This window comes from Eptesicus fuscus, chromosome 8 (assembly GCF_027574615.1).
Source record: "Eptesicus fuscus isolate TK198812 chromosome 8, DD_ASM_mEF_20220401, whole genome shotgun sequence".
In the NCBI taxonomy this organism is placed as follows: domain Eukaryota; kingdom Metazoa; phylum Chordata; class Mammalia; order Chiroptera; family Vespertilionidae; genus Eptesicus; species Eptesicus fuscus.
Genome location: NC_072480.1, coordinates 92,053,930 through 92,078,363, shown reverse-complemented (window position 1 = coordinate 92,078,363; position 24,434 = coordinate 92,053,930). Strand labels below are relative to the sequence as shown.

Sequence of the window (24,434 nt, the reverse complement as noted above, 5' to 3'; positions counted from 1 at the left end):
AGGAGATTGCCATCGATGTGGACTGGATTCAAACCTCCCGGGCATCCTTGGCGTTGGGAGGAAGTCAGCGGGAGGCAGGCAGGGCTGTCCACACCACTGCTTTCACATCGAGGCTCCTGGAGGTTGAGCTGCCCTCACCCCCCCTGTGTAAATCCGTCTTCAGGTAGGCAGGAGTTTACGGGGAAGACAGCGGCATCGACTTCGATTTTCAGTCGACACGCTCCATCTTTTGGGTGATGCCGAGAAAGCTGCCCTTCCCCCCACCGCGGTGTCACGCGGGTTCTAGAATGTGAGTGACTGTGGTTGGCCAGGGTGTTGTTCTGCGTCCCCGACCACTTGTGCTTTGACTTACTCATTGAGCTAAACACTGAGCAGCTGGAATGTGCCGGGCTTCCTCGGTTTTTCACGGAAACGATCGTGTTTGATTTTCACGGCGATCGTGTGCAGTACGTGGTGTTGTCTGCTGTTTATACGTGAGGAACCTGGGTCTCAAAAACGTTAGACAGCTCAGGTTAAGGTAATTTTTAAAAGAGGAGTGAGTAAGTTAAGGTGACCAGATCGTCCCGCTTTTGGCGGGACAGTCTCGATTTTTAACAATCTGTCCCGCGTCCCATGGCGTTTTAAAAAAGTCCCTATTTTTGAATAAAACGCCATGGGACGCGGGACAAATTGTTAAAAAGCGGGACGATCTGGTCACCTTAGAGTAAGTGGAAACAAACGTATAGGAAGACATTTAAACTTGCTCTGGTAATTTAAAAAACGGAACTTAAAACTTCCAGTTACCATTTTCCACTTAGCTTTTAAAAACGAAAATATGTGATAAAGCTGGTACTTCAGATATTTCTGGTGTCATGAAATTGGCTTAAAGAAACATAATATATTCTGTTTAGAGAGACATACTGTATTTTTACCAGATTGCCTCCCCTTGGGGACTAACCCAAAATATGGTTTTAAAAAAGAAAGTCATAACATGCCTATTTTTATAATAGTGTTTTATTTATAATAGTAGAAGTTTGGAGGCCACAGGAATGTCTAATAATAGTAAACAAATTAAATAATTTTGCTCTATCTCTTATTGATTTTTTTACAGAGAGGAAGGGAGAGGGATAGAGAGTTAGAAACATAGATGAGAGAGAAACATCGATCCGCTGCCTCCTGCACACTCCCCTTGGGGATGTGCCCACAACCAAGGTACATGCCCTTGACCAGAATCGAACCTGGGACCCTTCAGTCCGCAGGCCAGCCGACGCTCTGTCCACTGAGCCAAACCGGTTAGGGCAATTTTGCTCCTTCTCTTGATAGAAAATTTTACATCCATTAAAAATTATAAATGTTAAGAATATATGTGTACATTGTAACATGGGAGAATGTGGATAATGTAAGTGAGAAATTCAGGCTGTAAAATTGTACGACTACTCTGATTTACTCCATGGTAAATCATATTTATGAAGAAAGACTGGGAGAGACTGTCCAGCAAAATAATTGTATTAGCATGGAAGGATGACAGGCCAATTTTTAATTTTTCCTTCTTTATTTATAAAAGCAGAGGCCCAGCAATCACGTGAGAAGGCGCCCTGCCTCCCGCCGTGCAAGGAGGCACCCCGCGGGGAGCCGGGACCTGCACCTGACTCCCGCAGCACCGGCCGCCGTGGGAGTCAGGCCAGACCGGCGCCTCGGGGGGCCGGGACCCACACCTGACTCGCAGCGTCCCCCAGCCCCCCTGCCTGTGTCCGCTCCGGGGCCCCCGGCTCAGGCAGGCCCCCCTGCCTCTGTCTCCATCTCCGCTCCAGGCCTCACTCGCGTGCCAACCTCCTCCTGTCTGGTCGTGACCTGTTACAGAGTCCTGGCCTAATTTGCATATTACCTATTTTTATTTATATATGCATAGATAGATAGATAGATACTCTCTATGGTTGGCTTATTACATTAAAAAACAAACAAACATAATACATATTATCTCCCAGGTTCTGTGAGTGAGGATTTTGGGCTTGTCTCATACAGGTTTTCCACTTCAAATTCACCCTTTTGCAAAGCAAATTTGCTTGCAAAAGGGTGAATCTGAAGAGGAAAACCTGTATATAAAAGGGAACCAGGGTCCGCCTGCCCAGGGTCTTAAAGGCTGCAGGTAAGGTGTCGGCCTGGCTGCGTCATCATCGGGACACTCGGATGAGGAAGCATCTGCTCCCAGGCTCATTCAGGATGTTGGCAGGACTCAGGTGAGGGTCCTGAGCATGGTGGCTGTCGAGAGGGGTGGGGGGCACCCTTAGGTCCCAGGCTGCTGTGCGCTGCCATGTGTGCTGCCAGAGCTGCCCACAGCACGGCGGGCTGTTTCTTCAAGGCCTGCTTCTCTCTGGTTAGCGTTCGGTATACGGCATTTAAAACTATTTTTATATTCAGTTTTTGGGAACACATCCTTCCCAGGATGACAGAACACAGCAGAACCCAAGCCTAGTACTTTCCATCACCTTACGGTGGTCTCGGCTGATTGTTGCTTCGATATGGTACAGGCTCACAAATAACCACCCTACACAGTCATGTTACATTATGGAGTGATTTACTGATTAATCTGTTTAATATTTTAAGGTATATTTACTCAAGTAGTCTTTATTGCAACCTTTATTGCAATATTCTTGATATTCCCATTTTACAGATGAGGAAATTGAGGCAAAGAGGCTAAGAAACCTGTGATGCTCACCACAGTAAGTGGTAGGACCCAGATTTTCACCGAGTTAGTGTGAATCCAGACGCCACGCTCTTTACCGTTTGGCTTTCCGGCCTCCCCAGGCAGGGGGCTGGGTAGAAGGGACCTTGGCCCACCTGTTTTAAGACCTGCGTTTGGGTTCTTGCCTTCGTCTCTGAGTAAACGCGTGGTCACACCTCATTTCCTGTATTGGAAAAACAATGGCAGGAGTGCATCAGCGCAGTCTAACTCACAGACTTATTAAAAGGTTTCCTTGCAAACCAAAAGGTGTTTAACAATGGGAGGTGCGTTACGCTTTCTCCTGGGAAGCAACACTGCGCTTGAACACAAGCCCCGAGTGCCGCGGGGAGGGGATGGCTGTAGACTGACTCAGCCGGGCAAGCGTCTGGTAGGTCTGTGCTTCCCTTCGGGCGACTCCCCTTAATTCCTAGATTCACGAGGCGTGGGGGCAAACAGCAAGGTTCCCAGGCGCGGAGGTGCTTGCCTTGTGACATGGCCCGTGTCCACTCAGCACAAGTTTATATACAAGAAAACGTAATAAACCACATGTCAGGCCGTGTGGGCGGTTTCTCGGCACGTGGTCTTCCAGAGATGCAAGCGCAGCCTGCTGGCCCTCAGGTGGGGGTGGGTCCCGAGCCAGGGACAGAGGTGCAGTGTCCACTCGGCAGTGTGGGCAGCCCCCAGGGGGGGCGCCGGGCAGCTCCGATGGCGAGACAGGCAGCTCCGATGGAGGTGGAGCTGCTGTTGCCCTGTGCCCTGTGCCCGGGGGTGGTGGGCACCGACTGTGGAGAAGGCTTTGTGGCCCCGCGACCCTATCCGATCTGTGCTTCTGCGGGAAGGTGCTGAGGCCGATGGTTCAGAACAGCCGTGGATGTGGACGGGGTGGGTGAAGGCAGACAACTGCCAGCTCGTCGTGGGAGGCGGCCCTGCAGTGGGTGTTAGTCATGCCACACCTCGCTCTGGGCTCCCTGACAGCTTGTCGTGGGCGCACGGAAGTCTGGAAGGGCAGGGGGGAGGGGGGGGGCGGGGGTCCCTAACATACCCAGCTTCAAGGTTTCCATGACACATTTCTCTCTGCTCAGAGAGCCACGGCTGTGGCTGTCCGTCCCGATGTCCGTTGTGTTGGATACTTTCTTCACCTCTTGTCTTTGTGTGAGGTGACGCCTCATTCTACCTGGAAGAAATGGAGCTGTTCAACCCACTGCAGATCACTCATAGTTAAGTTTCTCATTTTGACGTGTTTCTATGACATTACTACAAGTTTATGCCGTGACCTTCTGCCAGAGATGAGCCCATGAAAGGCTATAGAAGGCTTCATCTCTTTTAAGTTCTCCGTGTTTTGACTTTTGACCATTGTTAATGTCCTCAGATGGCTGACCTATTCGATGAGACAGCCAATAGGACCTGGCTGAGCCTCTGGCCATTACCTTACAAGCTTAGCAGCACGGCGTGGGCCTCCCCGTGGAAAACCCGCCTTCCCGTGCGAGGGGAACCAGAGAGCTTCACATAGCGGTAACAGTTTCAGGACTTTTTAATGAGTGTTCTGCTAGCCAGGGGTGGGGAGCCTTTTCTCTGCCAAGGGCCATTTTGGAGATTTATAACATCATTCACGTAATATACTTCACTTAACACATTGCGGACGGATCACACGAATTCTCGCTCCATGTGACACAGTGTTTTACAAAGTGTCATACTTTAAAAGGATATTAGCTTGTAAGAACACGTGATAAATAACTTCAAAATGCAATGGGTAATTTTAAAGCGTGCCTTTAACATTTATGTAAAACGTTTTTTTGTACTCGTTCAATAGAAACTTACCTGGCCACTGGGTAAAGCTAGCAGTAAGACTACTGTTCCGCAATGTGTTGATATAAATTTATGAATTTATGTTGCTATGAAGAAAGTTTCTAGATTTATTGAATTTCCAGTCCCGCCTGCGGTTGCCTTGGCAGGGCCAGACCCAATGATTTCGAGGGCCTTAGAAGGCCCGCAGGCCGGACGTCCCCCACCCGTGCTAGACCCAGCAGTTCTATCCTATCAGGATTCACTTCAGCCTGGGATCGAACCGTGACCTCCTGGTCCATAGGTCGATGGTCAACCACTGAGCCACACAGGCCAGGCCGGACAATAGTATCGTCAGCACCGAGGGACAGAGGAAAGAGCATGACCGTTGGGGTGTATGTGCTGTGGAATGGATTCCAGCTCAGTTATGGACTGGCCGTGTAACTATGGATGACCTAGTAACTCTTTGAAACCCTCCTTCCCAATTGGAAAATTGTGTGGTAGATAGTTCATGAGACCACCAGGCACTATACCTGCTTATAGTGAGTACAGAGTAACTAGGAGCCACCATAGTTATTTCAGACATTCGTCTGCTCACCAGACAGTTCCCGAGTCTGTATGCTCAGTCTGTCATTAGGTAGAAAAATGCTTCATTCGTTAATACAAAGTGAAAGAACCGGTTTTGACAGAGCAGCAGTCAGGCAGGAAGAGAAGGTGGCGTTTGCTAATAGTGAGGCCTCCGGGGTCCATCCCTGGCCAGTGGGATGGTTGGACGTTTTCATTGTGCGTCAAAGCTGCAGACTTCATCCCCGGGCGACATCATCAAAGGAGAGGACAAGCACAAACCAAGCGGTCTGATGAGAACAGGGGCTGTTTTTATCCTGATTCTGCTTTGTCTTGATGTTCACGGGGACCATTCAAAGATGCATTTAAAAATGTACACCCGCAGAATGATTGCTCTGTATTTTGTCCATTGGGACAGCTAGTGGTGGACACCTGGGACAGGTACGAAAGGGGGGCTTAGAAGGAAGTGTCTCCCAGGAGACTAAAGAGAGACGCGATGAATGCCGGTGCCAAGGGGAGCTGTTTCCGCGAGGCGGTGGTTGGGAATTAGCAGTTTCGTACTTGCTTGCCAGTGACAGCGGTCTAAGATTTGACGAGCGGGTGGGTCGGGCAGCGGTCTAGCTGGTGTGTTAGCATGGAATGAGTCCCTCCTGCTCCGTCCCTGCGCGTGCTGCTGTTTCACTTCCGTTATCGCTGCCAACATCTTAATCGTCCGTGATTCCGGCCTTCCCTCCAGTGGCTACCACTGACACTTTATATCCACCCAACTCCCTAGCCTCTCAGCATGCTCTCCCAGTCCAGATGTCCCTGTTCCATCTGCTTCAAGTTTCTTATTCAGACTCCATCATCCCTTACGCCCTGCCTCCGTTTGTGTACCGACTTAGTTACTCTCCATTGGTGGTGAAAATACGATGGAAATTGGAGTCCAGGGAACTAGATTGCTATCACAGTGCACCTGCTGGGCCCCGTTCTGAGCCCTTGCCTCTTCTCTACACTGAGATAACCATTCCTGCCGTGGATGGGAGGTTGTGTTGGGTCACTGAGAGGAAACCACACAGACCCAAGCCTTCCATACGGCAAGTGTAATATAAATGGACACATGTATTTTTTAATTTATTTGCTGCAAACCGTGTCTTTAGATTCAGAATTCATGTGCAAAACTAATTCATGCTAACAGAGCCTTGTTTGGTGAACCTGCTGCTTGATTTTCTTTAGGTCAATGGTAATTAGCATTATGAGGACGTGTGTGTATGCGTGCATTTGCACGCAGATGTGTTTATCACACACATGGCTGTTACACACTTGTGCGCGCGTGTGTGTGTATTTCCTATGCTACTGACTCGGGCAATGCTAGCAAATGTATAAGAATGTAGGCTTGATTGAACCTTACCATTCTATGTTATTGTCAAATTCTTTAAAAGGAAACAAGGTTATACAAAAATGGCCTCATGGCATTCTTGTATTCAGATTCCAGAAAATAGCAGCATGAACAAAGCTGGTGTTGTTTTAAAGAATAATCACCAAAAGGTCTCTGACCAGAGGGCCCATGTGGGCTGGGAGAGGCAGGGATAAGAACACCACTCATGTGAATAACAGTTGCTGCTAGCATCTTAGTCCTCCGTGATCCCGGGCCAGTTCACTGCAGGGCTCAGAAGTTTCTTCTGTCACCATGGTGGGTGAGTAAAATAGAAGGGGACGGGGGGCTGTAAACCAGGCTTAGCCAACATTTCCATTTCTCAAGGCCACAATGAAGTCCTGTTTGCGTGGTTCCACCTGCGAGGGTGGCCAGTGAAGGGCGATGGCTATCATCTCGCTCGTTCTTTGAAGACCATTCCACAGGGCTTGGTTCTACAATGTGAAAGGGACAGACCTCACTTCAGCAGAAGCCCTACTGTGTGCCAGGCCTGGGCACGAAGGGAGGGCCATGTCCATGGCAACTCTGACCTCAGGAGACAAGACCGACATCCCCAGGGTTCGAATAGGGACTGTCCCTCCCTGGCCCACCCAACACCTGTGGAGGAAGGAACGCGATGGGTGCAGGAAATTCCTAAGGACGAGCATCAGGCTTATTTCCTTCCAAGTAAATTTCATACTTCCTCGGTTTCCTGAATAACACACACATGTTTTAGTGTTGCCTCTCTATGTGTGTGGAATAAGTTGCCCTGTTCTGTAAAACAAATATTGGGCCTGGGCACGAAGTACGGCTCTCTCATCGGTGGCATATGCCTCTGATGTCAGCTGAAATGAACTTCGTTCAGCAAAACGGTGTGTAAATATTGGTTTGGGTTTGGCAACGAGAGTGAACAAATCAGTATTTCTGCCTTATCCTGAGTTTATCCAAACAGACCCACCAGTTTTATATTTAAAAACTGAAGCACTAATTGTTCCAGTCTCAAGTGTTCCCCCATCTGTCCCTGCATATGAGTCATCTGTAGAGCTGTTTGCTGTTACCACTCCGCTCAGCGTTCGGGACACACACACACCCGCCGTGGTGACCTCGCTTGAAGAACCTGGCGAGGTTGTTTTACTTCTTGTCCACAGTGTCCGTGTTCCTGAAAGCAGACATGTTGAACCAGGAGCCACTGTGGGAGGGGAGGAGCGGGCTGTGGGCACGCGGCCGGCCTGGGGCGGTCTCTCCTGCAGGAAGTGTTAGGGCCCTGTCTTCGAGCCAACACCCCGGCTGACCTTTGGCAGGGCCTCGCCGGGTTAGGTGGAAGTCCGGTGTCTTTATTTTTAACTTGCCATCATTTCCCTGCCTTGTGGGGAAGAAAAGGTGGACAGGATCATTTGTTCTTGGGCTGAGCTACGAGTTTAGCCGCCAGATATCCCTCAGGCCCCCTGGTCGTTTTTTTAAATAGGCAAGAATGCCAACTCGCCCTGCGCCCTGCCATAACAACAGGGAAGTTTGGCCTGCTGAGTGTTTGCCAGACCGTTTGCCAGAGAAGGCTCCTGTGGAAGGTGGGCAGGACCAGTGGAGTCCTGGAGCTGTACGTGGTGGAATGTGTGTGCGTTAGGGTTGAGCACGGGTCATGGCCTGGGGTTGGACCAAAAGACCGAACAGCAGGCGCCCAGGGAGGGAGGCGCCCAGGGAGGGAGCGCTCACAGGGGTGCTGGTTTCGCGTGCCTCCCGCTGGGTGGTGTGCCCAGAGAGGGGGGCCCTGGCCCGACTGCTGGGCTGCCACCAGGCCAGATCTCTGCAGGCCGGGCTGGGAGGGCAGGGGGTGTTTGCTTTCAGGGGGGCAGCAGACCCAGCGGTCTGTCTGCAGACTGGGCACTCCCCGAGCTCAGGGGCACATCGGAGGCAGGTCTGCCCCAGGGCTGTCTGGGAATCTGCTCCGGGAGCATCACCGTCTGAGTGGATTCCTCCCCGACCCGCGTGACCTGCCTTGGCAGGCTGCTCCGTCCGGAGCCTGCTCGCCTTTGCCACCTTACGAAAGACAAGCACGCCCTTTCCCACACCTCCCATCCTGTTACACTCCGTTGTCCAGTGTGCATGAGAGCTGTCACTACCCCACTTCACAGCTGAGCGAACAGGGGTCCGGGGAGACTACCTGTCCACGCTCACACACAGGCGTGTAAGTAGAGAAGGGACAAAAGCCTGCTTGGCAATGTTAACACACCCGAGGGAAGCGGCAGGATGGCATGGAAACATGCAATTTAGTTGTAACGTGATTTCCTTTCTTTTTTTCTTTCATCGGAAGCAACTGTGGCCAGTCAGAGTGTCTGTTACATTGCTTTTTCCTTTTTTATTTCAAAACAACACATTTAAAGGACAGAGGACACCATAACCTTGGAAGCAGCCTGCTGAGTGCCTGGGCCAGAGGCTGATCCAGACCTGTAGGTCCTGTGCACGTCTGTCTGTCTGTCTGTCTGTCTGTCAGGGACTGCTTGCTGTGTATGCTGGCCCTCCTTACCACGGTTATCCTCAGATAACGTTATATTGTTTTTGTCTGTATTAAAATTTACATATACTATGTAGCCTTTCGCTTTTTTTATTCAACATTTCATCTTTGAGACACCCATATGATGTAGTTTCACTCATCTGACAGCTGTGCCATATTCCACTCCACGAACGTATCTCAGATCATTTCCCACCCCCACCTGCCGGTGATGGTGGGGAGGGGCCAGCACCGACACTCCAAGGGGCAGTGCTCCCAGCCAGAGGCACTGAGGTCGCCAGCGCGCAGTGGGTCTCTGGAGCTGTGCTTCCGCTCCAGGCGGGCGTCTGGAAGGGAGATGGGGATCTTGCCTAAACGAGATTTGGGCAGTATGGGTTCTTAAGTAGGGCCTTCTGCTGGGAATCTCCGTGTTATTCCCTTCATTGCTGCAGGCATCTGACTCAGAACTCCCTACTTGTCCTTTATTGGTGGCTGTTGTGTTGTGGGAAGGACGGGTGAGCCCTCATATCTGGCATATTTTAGGGGAGGGTATCTGATAAATGTGGTCACTGATGGTTGCTATGTATTCCAAACGCACAACATTGACTCTGGGAGTTTAAAGTTGGAAGGGTACTTAGACATAATCTCGTACACCTTCCCCGTTTTAAACAGGATGGAATCGGGGCTGGGAGGGCGGAATGCCTTGTGCAAGATGAAACAGCAACTTACGGACAGCGCTGGGAGTAGGAAACAGGGCCCCTGCTCCCGGCATCACAGAAGACAATACACTTAACCAAATCCTGTGGAACATTATTTAAGTTTCAGTGGCTGATTTATAGGGCTCCTCAAAGGGCTTTATAAGTAGAAAACCCATAAATATATAACTGGAATGTAATATCTGTGGTATGTAGTCAGAACACTAGCTCTACAGCTTTATGTTAATTAAAAGATAAGCTCCAGAGGTTAATTGCTTGTGCTAATATCGTCGAGGTGCGTACACACCTTAACTCTGTAAATATAGATCTCATTGGGATCCTCGGTTTTCTCCATTTTCAAAGGGAAACCCCTAACTTGAGGTTCTTGAAGCAGTTCCACAGTCCGCTGTCTCATTTTTAAGTTCACACGCTTTACTCCCATTGCGGGGAGTTGTTGGCAAAGCTGCTCGATCACGTGCATTTAAGACTTTGAGGAGAGCTGCCGTTTCTTCGGTAATCCCAACTGCAGGGGTTGGAGGATGCGTGCTCATTGGAAAGTGCTGGGGCCAGTCATGGGACCGTTTCCGCCCCAGCCCTCTCGCCACATGCTCCGGGGTGACCCGTTTTCAATGCTAAGAGGGTAAATAGACCCCCGCTGGGCCTTCACCATGGTAATATTCCAGGATTTTCATTAATATTAGGGTCTAATCGCTACATAGAATACTTTTAAACTTATGCACCATCCCCCATGGCCAAAGGAAACAGAAGTCTCACTTGAAATGGTTTGATAGAATCAAGTAAGTTTGGGCATTTACCTGAACGTAAGTCTTCTGGAAAATACTACAGTGAAGGAATCATTAAACTACCGACAACATGATCACATGTATAATGAGAGTGCCTTGATTTGGCTTTTACAACAGAATTTATCTTGCAGTGTGTGAGCTGAAATCTCCCTCCATGAGCGACTTTCTGTGGGGCCTGGAGAACTCTGGCTGGTTAAGGCACATTAAGGCCATCATGGATGCAGGAACTTTCATTGCCAAGGTACGTGGTGGCGGAGAAGTAAGCGAAGGGCCAGGCCAGCCAGCGCACTCTGCCCTCCCCCGCTGCCCTGTGCGTGGCTGTGCCGCCGGAGGGGAGCTGCTGTGCACACCTCCAAGTTCACCGGCTGGAGATGCGATTTTGTGAGCAAGGTCCGCTGTGCTCAGTTAGCGGACAGTATGTCAGCACAGCAGCCAAGTGGTAAAATACAGAATATTCTCTGCAGTTAGGCTTGGCCCCAGATGGAGGAGAGAATTCTTTGTGCAGGCGAGTGCATCCACTTCAGGGATGGAGTCCTTTATTTGTTTCTTCGGCAGACGTTTCCTTAGTGTCCTGCACTGCGCTTTTCTAGGTGCTGAGGAGGCAATGCGGAATAAGCCGGTCTCCTCACGGAGCTTACATTCTGGGGTGGGAGACCAAAAAGGAGCAAAAGGAGAGTTTCAGGCAGTGCCAAGTGCTGTGACAACATCTCCCTTTCCTAGTCCGCTTCCTGTCTACTCAGCTAAAATCCTGCGTGCGCATTTGCGATAGCAAATAGAAATACTTTTCGCAGCAAACTTGCTGCTATAATTTTTACCTGTTTTCTCTCCCTTCCCCCAACCCTGGATCCATTACTTGGCTCTTATCCTTTTATCTCTGACTTCACAGTTTTACCATTTATTATTTTTGTCTTTTTCCTTTTGAAAAAGGCAAAGGCCAGTAGGAGACCCCTAATTTCAATAGGAGAAAGGCTTAAGGCGGAAGCCCAGAGAGGAGGGGGGGGAGGTGTCACAGGTGGGCTAGCAGGTGTCTCAGGTGTCTGTACCGCACGCGGTATGGATGGTGCAGTGCACATGCTCAGCGAGGTGGCCTCGTGGTCGCTTCCGGATCTAGTGCCCCGGGAAGGGAGAGCGCTGGCCGCCAGCATCGATCAGATGGGGGTAGGAACCCTAAATGAATGAAGTCGTTGGCTCCTTTGTCCGTTGCTGCAAGTATGAACCCGCACCGCGTCCTGAGGAGGTTTCCGTGCTCACGGCCGTGCTTCGTGGGCTCCGCTGGCCCCGTTTTGCAGGCAGTTGCAGAGGAAGGGGCGAGCGTGCTTGTGCACTGCTCGGACGGCTGGGACAGGACGGCGCAGGTGTGCTCCGTGGCCAGCCTCCTGCTGGACCCGCACTACCGGACCCTCAAGGGCTTCATGGTGAGTCGGCCCCTTCCCACGCAGCGTCCTGCATGTAACTGTGGGCAATGTTTTCTTTTCTTTCTCATCAACATCATTTTCTCTTAGATCGGCAAGATGAATTAAAGGAGAAATAGGCTTAAAGGGGTAAATGTCCAAGATGTTGGAACAAAAAAACCAGTGCTATTAAATGTGAATGTAGGGGCTAATATGAAATATATTCAGTAGTTTTTAAAATAGTTGTACACCGCACTTGCTCATAGGAATTTCAAGTTTGAAGTAGTGTGAATATAACAAAAACTTTTCAAACCTGTAAAAATTTGGAGGTAAAACTTTCTATATAGAGCATGCAAAAAAGTCCTTGAGAGGAAAAACTGCTGTTGTGTTTTTTCCCCCACTTACTGCTTTTGTTTAAGTAGTCCTTTACAACTCTGGGTGACAGTGTTGAAAATCTGTGTTTATGTGGCCTCTGCTGAAGCTATGAGCACATCCTCTTAGATTTTGCAGCCTTTGGGTATCAGAATGTGGCACGTTGCTTTCGACTGCAGAATGTCCGGATAGCTGTCTGGAGTGGAGACGCTTTGACCACACTGGAACCATTTTCTTAAAATGACCGCAGAGACCTCCTGGCAACTGGGAGATGCCTGCCTCCTGCCTCCTGCTATGGTCTGGTGGGAAGTGCTTCAGTGGGTCCTGAATCCGTGCTAGGGACGGATGCTGACAGACGAGCCACATGGGGTGTCTTTATGGGAAGATCTCCTTTATCCAGGATATTAGCTGACACTCGGGGACAAGAGGCAGGTTTCCTTTCTCGGGCTTTTTCTTTTTCAGTGTCAGAGAACGGCCACTTCCGTCTCAGCCCCTCCCTGCACTGAGGTCAGAGGGCTGGACCCCTCCTGTATATTTGGACAGTGGAGGGGTGCTGAAACACACACAGCCACCAGAGGGCGTCCTTCATCACCACCGGCCCTTTCAGATTGTCCCGTTAAGTTTGCGAGCTGTCCAGGACAAACTTCAACCACTCCGTATTTTTTTAAGGGGAAACCTCTGGCCAGCTTAGCGCATTGGTGATACTGATGGGATAATTCTGTATCATTTACAATTTTTGAAACTCATATTACCCCCTCACTCCAAAGCAGGGCTGAAACTCCTACTATGCCCCCATCATTTTAGAATTCTTCTAATCCACAGGAAAGATCTCTGGGTTTTACAATTCTTCCCAAGTGGAGTAAAGCTCTCGGGAAAACATCCAAGTTGTTTCTTGTAAGAAGGTTGGTTTTGGTTGAGATGGGCTTTGGCGTAGAGCTAGGTTATGAGGTAGAAGCACCACTTCCTAGTAGTGTGAGCTTAGGTGAGGATCTAACCCCCTATTCAGTTCCCCCTTCTGCAGAGAGGCCGATAATACCTACCCTACAGTGAAATGAGATCATGTAAGAAGCAGCATGAACTGTGCCTCACAGCAAGCATTCAGTGGGTGGTGGTACTAACATTTTCATATATCCATTCCCGTTTGTTTTTCCTATGGATGACCTTCAACTTTGCCCTTCTGAAACGCATCTCTACTGATGGATAAAGAGAGCTCATTCAATTGCAGGTTACCCAAAGATAGTGACTTCTACTCCAAGAACCTCTGAATCCTTGTGATCTCTTATTTTTCCTGGTTTGCCTCCCTCCATGATATTTATGTTCTTCCTTGTGTAGGTATTAATTGAAAAGGACTGGATCTCCTTTGGCCATAAGTTTAATCACAGGTAAGAAATATTTAAAAATCTGTTTTAAATGCTTAGGATTAAAAAATGTTTAAGTTCTCAATTAACTGGGGGCAATAGCTTTATAGTTTTAAGTGTCTTTGTGTATCTTCATAAAAAAGTTAAAATTTCGTTGTATACGTTGTATCACAGATAAATGAAGTTCTGAGTACTCCTGATGAGAATTAGTGCTACATATTCCATTTCTGAAGGGCAGACATGCACGTTAAGCTGCAAGTTGTGAAAGACTTACGGAAGTTTTCTTTAATCTTTCACTAAGGGAGTCCATTTGGGTTGTCCTGAGGCACTTGTGTCCTGGGTGATGTCTCTGGGGAGGAAATGCATGACAGTGGCCAAGGCTTTGCAGCCAGACAGATGCAGACTGTGGCATTTACCAGCTGAGTATCCTCAAGTGTCTGTCCCCTCTGAGCATCGGCATCCCCATCTGTGAAACGGGGCTACCCTCCCCATTCCACAGGTTCTAGCAAGGGCTTTTTTAAAGTATCCATAAGTAGCCTGACTCCTTGCCTGGCCCGTATATTAGGCTTTCAGATGCACAGAAGCTACTGTTTTGGGAGACCCCAGCCGCATTTTGTTGGTGTGGATGATAATGCCTGACTTGTGTTCTCTCGCCTCCAAAATGTTAAATGTTATAGCTGGTGTACTCTAGCCCTTTGTGTTAAAGTTTAAATTTAGGCAGCATGCTAATAATTTAATTAGGTACTTACTTTTCCAGGAAAGCAAAATTATTCCATTTTACAAATGAACTAAAGCCTCCAAACAAGTAACCTTAATATCATTGTTACCATCAGTTTTGGGGTTCTGACTGTATGTGCTAAGCAGTTAAACTCTCTGATAGAGGACATATGGAAAGAATTGGGAAATGCTGAAGCCCAGATGGATAACTGTTTTATGAGGAAAGAGTATATTAGGCAATCCTTTTTAGGTGAGTAGAACTGAAACGAGAAGTTTCCAGACAATATCTAATGTTTCCATTCTCGAAAAAAAAAGTAAACCAATCCTTACTCATTTCTATTCCTCAAGTTGATCATCCATTGCTGAGATGAGGTTCTAAATTATTTTATACCTGATTACAGTTAAATTACCCCTTTTGTATTCTTTCCGAAATTCAAACAACAGTGTAAGAGACTACTCTTTATTTAGATTCTGATCTCTTGAAAGTAGTTTCAAGATTCTCTGATGTACTCTTAAAAAACAAAGATGTGAGCGATATAAAGGTATATTAGAATCTGTGGTCACGTGGAAATAATTACATGCTGTTTTAGTACTGTTCTAGAAACAGAAATATCCCTAGAAACTTGGGAAACCACAATTTTTTAAAGATGTCTTTACTTATTCCTTCCCTCCAAAACAATGCAAAAGTGAAAAACTCTAAAGTTGCTTAGATAATTCACTAATTGAAACAAAGTGAAGGTTTATTCAAAAGTTCTAATGTACCCTTTTCCCCCCAATATATACTTATTGATTTCAAAGAGGAAAGGAGAGAGAGAATCACTCATCAGCTGCCTCCTGCACGACCCTTACTGGGGACTGAGCCCACAACCCAGGCATGTGCCCTGACTGTGATTGAACAGTGGTTCATAAGTTGAGACTCAACCATTGAGCCACGCCAGCCAGGCTTTAGTGTACTTTTAAAATTTAATGTACTTTTAACATGAGTGTTTCCCTTCTTTACCGAAATTTTCACTACTAAGTTTCTCCTGAAATTGAAATTTTTTTTTCCACTTCTCTGGATTTTGGATTTATAAGCTAAGATTTACTTAGGAACTAGGGTAGCTTTTATGGTTGTGTTGTATTTACATTATAGCTTTCTAATTAAAAAAGCAAACAAAATAACTGGCTATAAAAATTTTCTAATACTTTATTTTATAGATATGGCAATCTAGACGGTGATCCAAAAGAAATCTCTCCAGTTATTGACCAGTTCATCGAGTGTGTCTGGCAGTTAATGGAACAATTTCCCTGTGCATTTGAGTTTAATGAGCGGTTTCTGATTCACATTCAACATCACATATATTCCTGCCAGTTCGGAAACTTCCTATGTAACAGTCAGAAGGAGAGACGAGAACTCAAGTAAGTGTTTGGGTATTTAATTTTGTGACTGAGAACTTCAGATGCCCTTTCATAACGTGGAAGACCATTTTAGCCACACACCTATACTGACGGATTCAAGCTCTTTCCTTTTTCCTGACATAATGCTTCATAAATGAATCATCCGACACAGGTAGGTACAAGTTCATTTCCCCCAGCTTCTTCCTGATATCCACACAGGCTGGCAGACCTGGCACACTAACATTGAAAGGAAACTTCTAGAGTCAAAGAAAGTGATTTTTGCATTTAAAAGGAAACAGACCTCTTTGGTTGATATAATCACATAAGGATTGTAAATATAACTGGGAAAGCAAATTTGAAACTCTCTTATTTAGGCTAAAACTGTAGTGTCCTATCCAGAGGGAAAAAATAGATGAAATTTAAACTTTAAATAAATTGTAAAGTAGAAAACTTAAAAACAGCGAAGTGATTTATGAACTGCAAGTGAGAGAAAATGTTTGAAATTCTCATAAAGTTAAAATGATTTTAACTGTGGTCTATATAATATCAGATTTCATTTTGGAAATGGTCTGTTCACATAAAATGGGCTGAACAGAAAGAAAATGACCTTTTCTCGTGGATGCTAGTTAGCTTCTGCAAGGAACTTCAAGTGTGCTTACTGGTCGATGGTAATGATTTGGAAGCAGCAGACTGCGCCCTTCAAGCTTGCTGTGTTCCCGGACAGTTTTGTGCTTGGCTGTGATAGGATAGCCACTTTAGTGGTACGTGTTTGGGTTTGAATCCCGGCTGTTCCACTCACTAGCTATGTGACTTTGGGAAACTATTTAATCTCTTTCAGCCCCAGTTTTCTTATCTGTAAGACAGACATATTTCACAGGAATTCCATGAGGATTAAATGAGAGAAAACATAGACATATTTAAATAATACCTGGCAAAGAATAAAAGCTTATGAATACTTACGGTAAAAAAAATTACATAGTAGTTTTATTTTACACTCAGTACAGAGAGCAGAGGAGCTGATATTAGTGCTCTGCTACGCCATGAAACGAAGTGTCAATTTCCCTGCTACAGAACACGGACATGTGATAGATAATTACTGGTCCCTTTCTAGCTTTAATATTACACTAGAGGCCCAGTGCACAAAATTCGTGCACCCGGGGCGGGGGATCCCGCAGCCTGGATTGCAAGAGGGCACAGGCCAGACCGAGAGACCCCACCAGTGCACAATCGGGGCCAGGGAGGGACCGCGGGAGGGCTCCAGGGCATGTCCAGCCCGTCTCGCTCAGTCCCGATCGGCCAGACCCCAGCAGCAAGCTAACCTACCAGTTGAAGTGTCTGCCCCCTGGTAGTCATGGCACATCATAGCGACTGGTCAACCAGTCGACTGCCCCCTGGTGGTCAGTGCATGTCATAGCGAGCGGTTGAGCTGCCTTAGCCTATCATTAGCATATTACACGTTGATTGGTTGAATGGCCAACCAGACACTTAGCATATTAGGCTTTTATTATTACACTACAGGCCTGATGCACAAAATTCATGCAAGAGTAGGCCTTCCTTCCCCCAGCTGCCAGCACCAGCTTCCCTCGCAGCCCTGGCTTTGTCTGGAAGGCTATCCAGTCTAATTAGCATATTATGCTTTTATTATTATAGCATAGTCTACTATTTATAAGCATCAAGATAGCCCTGGCCAGGTAGCTCAGTTGGTTAGAGCATCGTCTTGATATACCAAGGTTGTGGATTTGACACCCAGTCAGGGCACATACAAGAAGCAACCCCTGAATGCATGAATGGGTGGAACAACAAACTGATGTTTCTTTCTCGCAAACAGAAAAAGAACCAAAATAGGTCATTTTCAAGCCTATTTTCTTTACAACAGAATTCAAGAAAGAACATACTCTTTATGGGCTCACCTGTGGAAGAATCGGGCTGACTACATGAATCCTCTCTTTAGAGCTGATCACAGTCAGACCCAGGGAATCCTTCGTCTCCCCACAACGCCATGCAACTTCATGTACAAGTAGGTGAACCTCTGGGACCTTACTAGGAAGGGTTCTGGCTCAGAGCTGGCACTGTTTAATATTGCAGGCCAAAGGGCAGGAAACACTGAGCTTCAAGGCTTTTTTGGACACAAAATACAACAAAGGAGGATGTTTTAATATCTGACCTGGTTTTGTGCCAGTGTCTCCTCTCCCTCGACTTTCCCCTACATAGGAAATTATCTTAGAAGTTCATGTTCTGTAATAATGATATCTTAGAAATGTAAGTTCTAATTTAATTGAAAGTGAAAGGCGGGGTGGGGGGAGAAAGGAAAGATGGATGGAATAAGCCAAGTGTCTTGTAAGTTAAATGTAGACTCACAACATAGTTTACCTTTTTTCTCTGCTGAATCGACTGTGTGCTTTGGGATGAGAAGGGTGGCATCCTACAGTCTCCTAGTACATACGAGGCATGTATGTTATATTTGTCCTTTGTTTCTTGTCTAGGCTTGTACGGTACAGAAGGATGACTCGGGTCAGCACAAATGCAGATAGAATGAGAAACCATTCCTTCTCCCTCTCCACGCCCAACACTCACAGCTTTTCTTCCTCTATAGTTTTTATTCCTTGATTAGTTTTTGTTCTTAATTATTTCAAGCTCATCATTATCCCAGAATTTTATAGCAGAATATTAACTCTATCATATAAAGAATTGCCTCCATGTTTTTGTGTAAAACAGTAGTTTTGAGGGCTGCTGACACACTGCAATCAACTCGTTTTATTAACAGCCAGTCAGCAAATGTATGACTGAGGATCAAGCCCTGTTACAGGAACTGTGGATAAAACAATGAACGACCCTGTCTCTGCCCTCAAAGGACTTTTCTAAGTAAAGAGTAGGCCCACGATGTCCCCGATTCTCACTGGCATTCCAGTTTGCACTGTTGTGTAGGATAAAAAGGGGGAACATTCACTGCAAATGCAAATGTAAATTTTTGGTGGTTATGGTAAAACAAGCTAAATCCTCAAATTTACAAGGTTCTTTTTCCAAGTTTACTTCAAAACAAAGAGCCATTTTCTTAAACCAAAAAATAGAAAAGAGAGAAAATAGTAACATGTGGTACTTCAATTTTTTAAAAAATGATAGGCCTTCTAACTCAATACCATATATAAAATTCATGAATTTATTCTGTCCAAAGAAGTTTACTGATCCCCCAAAAGGAAAATATCAACACGAAATTATTACCTTGAGTGGCTTCTTGAGCCCAGGACTTGCACTTGGTGATTATTAGGGCTGTGGGACTGGGGGATGGGAGATGCCCGAGAGGCCCTGCGCCTGTGAATTCACAGTATGACATGGTTGCCTCATGGAGCCCTGCTGTCCCTTCCAGGTTCTGGAGTGGCATGTACAACCGATTTGAGAAGGGGCTGCAGCCCCGACAGTCGGTCACCGACTACCTCATGGCGGTGAAGGAGGAAACGCAGCAGCTGGAGGAAGAGCTGGAGGCCCTAGAAGAGGTGAGGCACTTTCCTAACCACTGCTGCTCCATGGAAGCCTGTCAGGACTCAGGATATGTGAAACGCAGCCACACATTTCGTATTTTTAGCCAGTGGATAACCTGAAACACAACCCCTCCCGACCCCCAGGTGAGCACCCAGAAAACAGGAGCCCAAACCTAAGCAGCACTGAATACATTCAGACGTTCAGACATCTGGTTTGAGGCTCACTTCCACAGTGCGCTGAACTACTCAGCTGTTCCCGCAACAGGTCAGGATTTTTTGTTGCTGTTATTTGTGAGCACTAAAATGAATTATTTCTGGAGAATTAATTACTAGTACTTAATGAGATAAAAAATCCTGGTGCCAGAGCTCTGAGCCTAGAGATTCTGATGGGAATGTTTAGAGTGCCCTGAGACTTGTCATAGGGCGGAGAGACCTTGAATTAAAGAACATATATAGTTAATAATGAGGCACAAGTTAGGTTTTTAGAATTTCAGAGTTGTGATAAAAGCTTTGCCATTCAAAGTCCACTCATGTCATCACTGGGTCAGTTTTATCTACTCTTCCCAAAGATATCTAAGCTTTAGGAAAAGCTGATGATCCTATTAATCTATTCCAGTATTCTTTTTATTAAAATACTAATAAAAATTACTTAACTCTCTAAAAGCACTGTAATCAAAACCTCTCACTCTTTTTTCCTTATAACAAACTTCCTTAGCCTTACACATGAGTATTTCCCACACTTAAGTCTAACCTACCTTTTACACTTCATTCTCCACTACTCCCCTTGCTCAAATTTAACCATTCTCTGCTTCTTATACATAACTGACACCTTCCTTCCTTTGTGTTTTTCTACTCACTGTCCCTCCTGCCAGAATGCTCTAACCATCACGTCCAAGTTGCATTTCTTCAGTCCTGTGCATGCTCCCTCCTCCCTGCAGCTTCCTCTGATCTCTTCCCTCTAACCACAGCACCCTGCCCTCTGAAATAATTTCTGCATCTTCTAAATTCCTACATTATAGGAACTCTGCCTCTACACAAAATTCCCTATAGCTGGATCTGTACTGCCTAGTACAGTAGGTCCTCGAGTTACATCAGAGATAGCGCGACATAGGCGATTTTCGCCCTAGGTCGGAACCCACCTACATAAGCACCTACGTCACTCACATGGAGCACACACACAGCAGTAATGAAGTGAAACAGTAAAAAAAATTTAAAAGAAAGATAATTCATGACCTTTACTTGTGGTAAATAATAAAAAAAAAATAAAGCACATATGTACATACGTCGAAATAACGGCACTTTTTAAAAAATAAATGGGAGATGGCGATGTAACCATGAAATGACATACGTCGAGTCCAACGTAACCCAAGCACTGCCTGTACAGTACTTTGACACATAACTTAATATGAATGCTTTCTGAATGAATATCTCCCTCGCTGACATCAAAGGATGAAGACTAGTAAAATGCATTCCGAACAATCCAAATGTCCCTCACCTGGTCAATGGGTAAACAAAATGTGGCATATAGGGATAGAAAGGATGACTACTGACTACCAGGTGCCTTCCTGTTACTGTTTTTGCATTTTATAGAAAACAACGCTGAGGCAGGTATTATCATCCTTATATTACAGAAGAAACAACCAAGCCTCACAGGACCTAATTATTTTGTCCAAAGTCATACTGTACCTTTGAACCCAGGTCCTAAATCCCCTGTCCTTAACATTAAACTCAGCTGGAAGGTAATGATTACTAAAGGCATGCATATGTAAAAAAGATAGATTATTTATGATTTTCCCTGAAATTATTTCCTTTTTAGAGGCTGGAGAAAATCCAAAAAGTCCAGTTAAATTGCTCCAAAGTGAAGAGCAAGCCAAGTGAGCCCAGCAAACCCTCGGGGTTTTCCACCTCGGACAACAGCGCAGCCAACACTCCCCAGGACTACAGTGGGAACATGAAGTCATTCCCGTCCAGGAGCCCCTCCCAAGGCGACGAAGACTCCGCTCTGATCCTAACCCAGGACAACTTGAAAAGCTCAGATCCAGACCTGTCCGCCAACAGCGATCAGGAGTCCGGAGTGGAGGATCTAAGCTGCCGCTCTCCCAGCGGAGGGGAGTGTGCGCCTAGCGAGGACAGCACCAAGGATCGGGACTCTGACGAAGCCGTGTTTCTAATGGCCTGAAGCTTCCCTCTGGAGTTCCAACACAAAGGACATGCAAGAAACACCTTCCAAAATAAGGGAACAGTGCAATTTAAGATAAAAAATAACTCAAGAAATGGTACGTGTAATCGATAATTATAAAATATAGCAATGAAGGGGTGGGGGAAGTCCAACTCTTAGTTTCCTTAGCTGTTGAAGAACAGGAAGTAGACATTTCTTTTGTGTCAAATAAATATTAAGGATATTATCCCATTTCGAAAATCATTCTAGTCTATGAAAGTTTTTATTCACTACAGAACAATGAATGACCTCTAAGGTTATCTACATAAAACTTCCTGGTCACAGCATGCATGTGCTCAGCTCAAAAAGTGCTCTGACCCTTTGCCTGCACACCCATTATCTTCATTTTTCCCACTTACTTTATTTCCTGATGCATATTTTATTTCCTAAGACATTTGACGTATCATCCTTCCTGCCTGTCATAAATACTTCTAACAGAGGGCGGTGTTGAGATGTAACCTTTTGATTAATAGGTCTATTTTGTATAACTGAGGAGCTTTGTAATTGCTTCAGCTTATCTTTCAGGTTTCATGATCACTCTAACTTTTCCTTAGATAATATTTTTTGAATTGTTATAATTTTGCCCTTTTTTTGGAATATCTTATTTCTTCTCACCTTTTAAAAAATGCTAACACTTATAACTCACTTTTTCCTCTAACACGGGTCTAATACCTAATAAAGTAGAAGCAACATTTACTCTCTGGTTAGTGAATATGAATTCAGATCATATTAGCTTTCTTATTAACAAGCTCTGATTACTAGTCCAAAAACTATATTACCAAGACAGTGTGGATCAACCACCACTGAAGTGTAACAGTGTAGAGTTAGTAGGTAATTTTTTTAAAAATATACAGTTTTATTGATTTCAGAGAGGAAGAGAGAGCGAGTGAGAGATAGAAACATCAATGATGAGAATCATGGATCAGCTGCCTCCTGCATGCCCCACACGGGGGATCGAGCCTGCAACCCGGGCATGTGCCCTGACTGGGAATCGAACCCTGACCTCCTGGTTCATAGACTGACACTCAACCACTGATCCATGGCAGTAGGCAATATTTCAATGAGGGAAAATCCCAATGAAGAACTAGAGAATTTGGTTGTTCCTACTTAACCAATGGAATAAGTTCTGCCACTTCGGAAACTGTACGTGGTTAACATGTTTTAAATTACATTGTTCTGTCTCTGACTGCTGGATTAGATCTGCAAAGCTTGTTTTTACTAAAATGCACATTTGAAGCAGAATCATTCCCCTGACAATTGAAATGGGACTTTACTGGGTGACCTAAACTTCTGATCTGAAGAAATATCTAGTGAAAAAAAAGTTGCCTTGTTGGACAGAGATAAATATAAGAAGAAAATATAGCCATAAAGTTAACAAAAAGAGTCACTTAATTCCTGTTACAGTAACAGAACCAAAATTCACACAGGCATCCTCAAATGCAGACTTTTTCCATCCTGGATGACTTATATAGCCTATATCTGAACGAACGTGTCTGTGTTTTAAATGCTGACAGTGATGATTAAACTCCTCTTTTTAATAACTGGGTTGTAAGGAGATTATCCAATGCATTAATTTTGGAAGGAGAAACCAAGCTATGTTAACTGGTTTAGAATAAAACTGGAATAGTTTAAGTTTAAAGAACAAACATATATGACCTAGCTGGTTTGGCTCAGTGGATAGAATTGGCCTGTGGACCAAAGGGTCCCGGGTTCGATTCCGGTCAAGGGCACGTACCTTGTTTGCAGGCTCCTCCCAGGTCGGGCCCTGGTCAGGGCACGTGAAGGAGGCAACCAATCGATGTTTCTGTCTTTCCCTCTCTCTTCCACTCCCTTTAAAATATCAATAGAAAATATCCTTGGGTGAGGAATAACAATAACAAAAGAGAACAAATATATTACGATGAATTACTTATGTGGCTGAAGAGACTATGTAAAAATTTTTTTGCTTTAGATAAGCACCTAAACCATGTCTTACTTTTATTTGTATAGTATTTCCACAATGCCTCACTCTTAGGTGTTAAATGATATTACAGGATCAAATGAACTGACATCCTTTTAGAATGGCTGTGGTCTGCTGGTGTCTTATTCTGGGATCTACTTGGTATATCAGAAAACTAACTACCTGTTGGCAAAAGATTGGGACCACTAAGCCCTCCGTTGCAGTGACCGAAGGGAAAACTGAAGCTCTACGGGCTGGAACAATAGGAAAGGTTTCTGAATACCCCAAAGACTCCGCCATAATCTTGTTACCTCACTTACCTGTAAATCCAGAGTCGTCGTTATACCTTTCTCCTCTGGTCATTTTGAAGATCAAACGGCACACCCTTAGCACAGTGCGCGAAAGATAGGCAATTAGTGAAAGATAATTTCTTTATCCAAAGTCCATCTTTAAAGTCCATGTGAATACTAGCCATAACACAGACCAAATATTAAATCTATTTCAAGTCTAAGAACATAATTTTGTTCTTAAAATTCTATTGCCAAACACATTTTCTGGGTGAACAGAAAAATGAAGAAAAGACAAACTGTACTGTATGCTGGTGTTTGAAATGACAAGCATACTGGGATGCATTTTAAACAAAGTATGCATCAGGCTGTTTTGTGATTTAGGTATTATTTACCATGCCTCGGGTATACAGTTGACGATTTTCTCATTAGCTTTTACAGCTATCCATTAAATGTGTTCATTCTGTAATATGAAATAGAGGCAAACTGCTGAACATAGTACAAGGGAAATGTAAAATTCAATTAAATTAACTATAAATTCAACCTCCTAAAATTAAATATTTATTTCATTTATTATTACAGCTTTTCTCTTCTGAAAAGCTAACTCATAGTAAACATCAGAAAATTTCACTGACTTTCTAATTAGGTCCAGATTTATTATTTATTCACAAAAATTGTTTTTAACTTTAACATTAGTAATTTAGACAGCCTATTCTTATCCAACCACATCACATACTTCTATTAAAAAATTTGCATGAAAGTTTATGTTGGACCAGTTTAAATGAAAGACAATTTTCTTCTATTAGGTGAAATATTTACCTGTATTGCTTCTTAAATGCATCTTTAGTTTTAATAATAAAACAATATATAAACAGC

General features: G+C 45.2%; 1 protein-coding gene across 1 annotated transcript in view; it reads left to right on the top strand.

Moving 5' to 3' along the window:
* The window catches only part of MTMR7 (myotubularin related protein 7), a 45,422-nt gene extending 23,922 nt beyond the window's left edge, over positions 1-21,500 (top strand). Inside the window, exons 5-11 of the mRNA XM_008146228.3 lie at positions 10,555-10,664; positions 11,713-11,838; positions 13,519-13,568; positions 15,459-15,659; positions 17,515-17,655; positions 19,003-19,129; positions 20,931-21,500. Of these exons, the coding sequence (XP_008144450.2) occupies positions 10,555-10,664; positions 11,713-11,838; positions 13,519-13,568; positions 15,459-15,659; positions 17,515-17,655; positions 19,003-19,129; positions 20,931-21,293 (1,118 nt within the window). The 3' untranslated portion in view covers positions 21,294-21,500. The remainder of the gene's footprint in view (positions 1-10,554; positions 10,665-11,712; positions 11,839-13,518; positions 13,569-15,458; positions 15,660-17,514; positions 17,656-19,002; positions 19,130-20,930) is intronic.
* Positions 21,501-24,434: the final 2,934 nt, after the last annotated feature.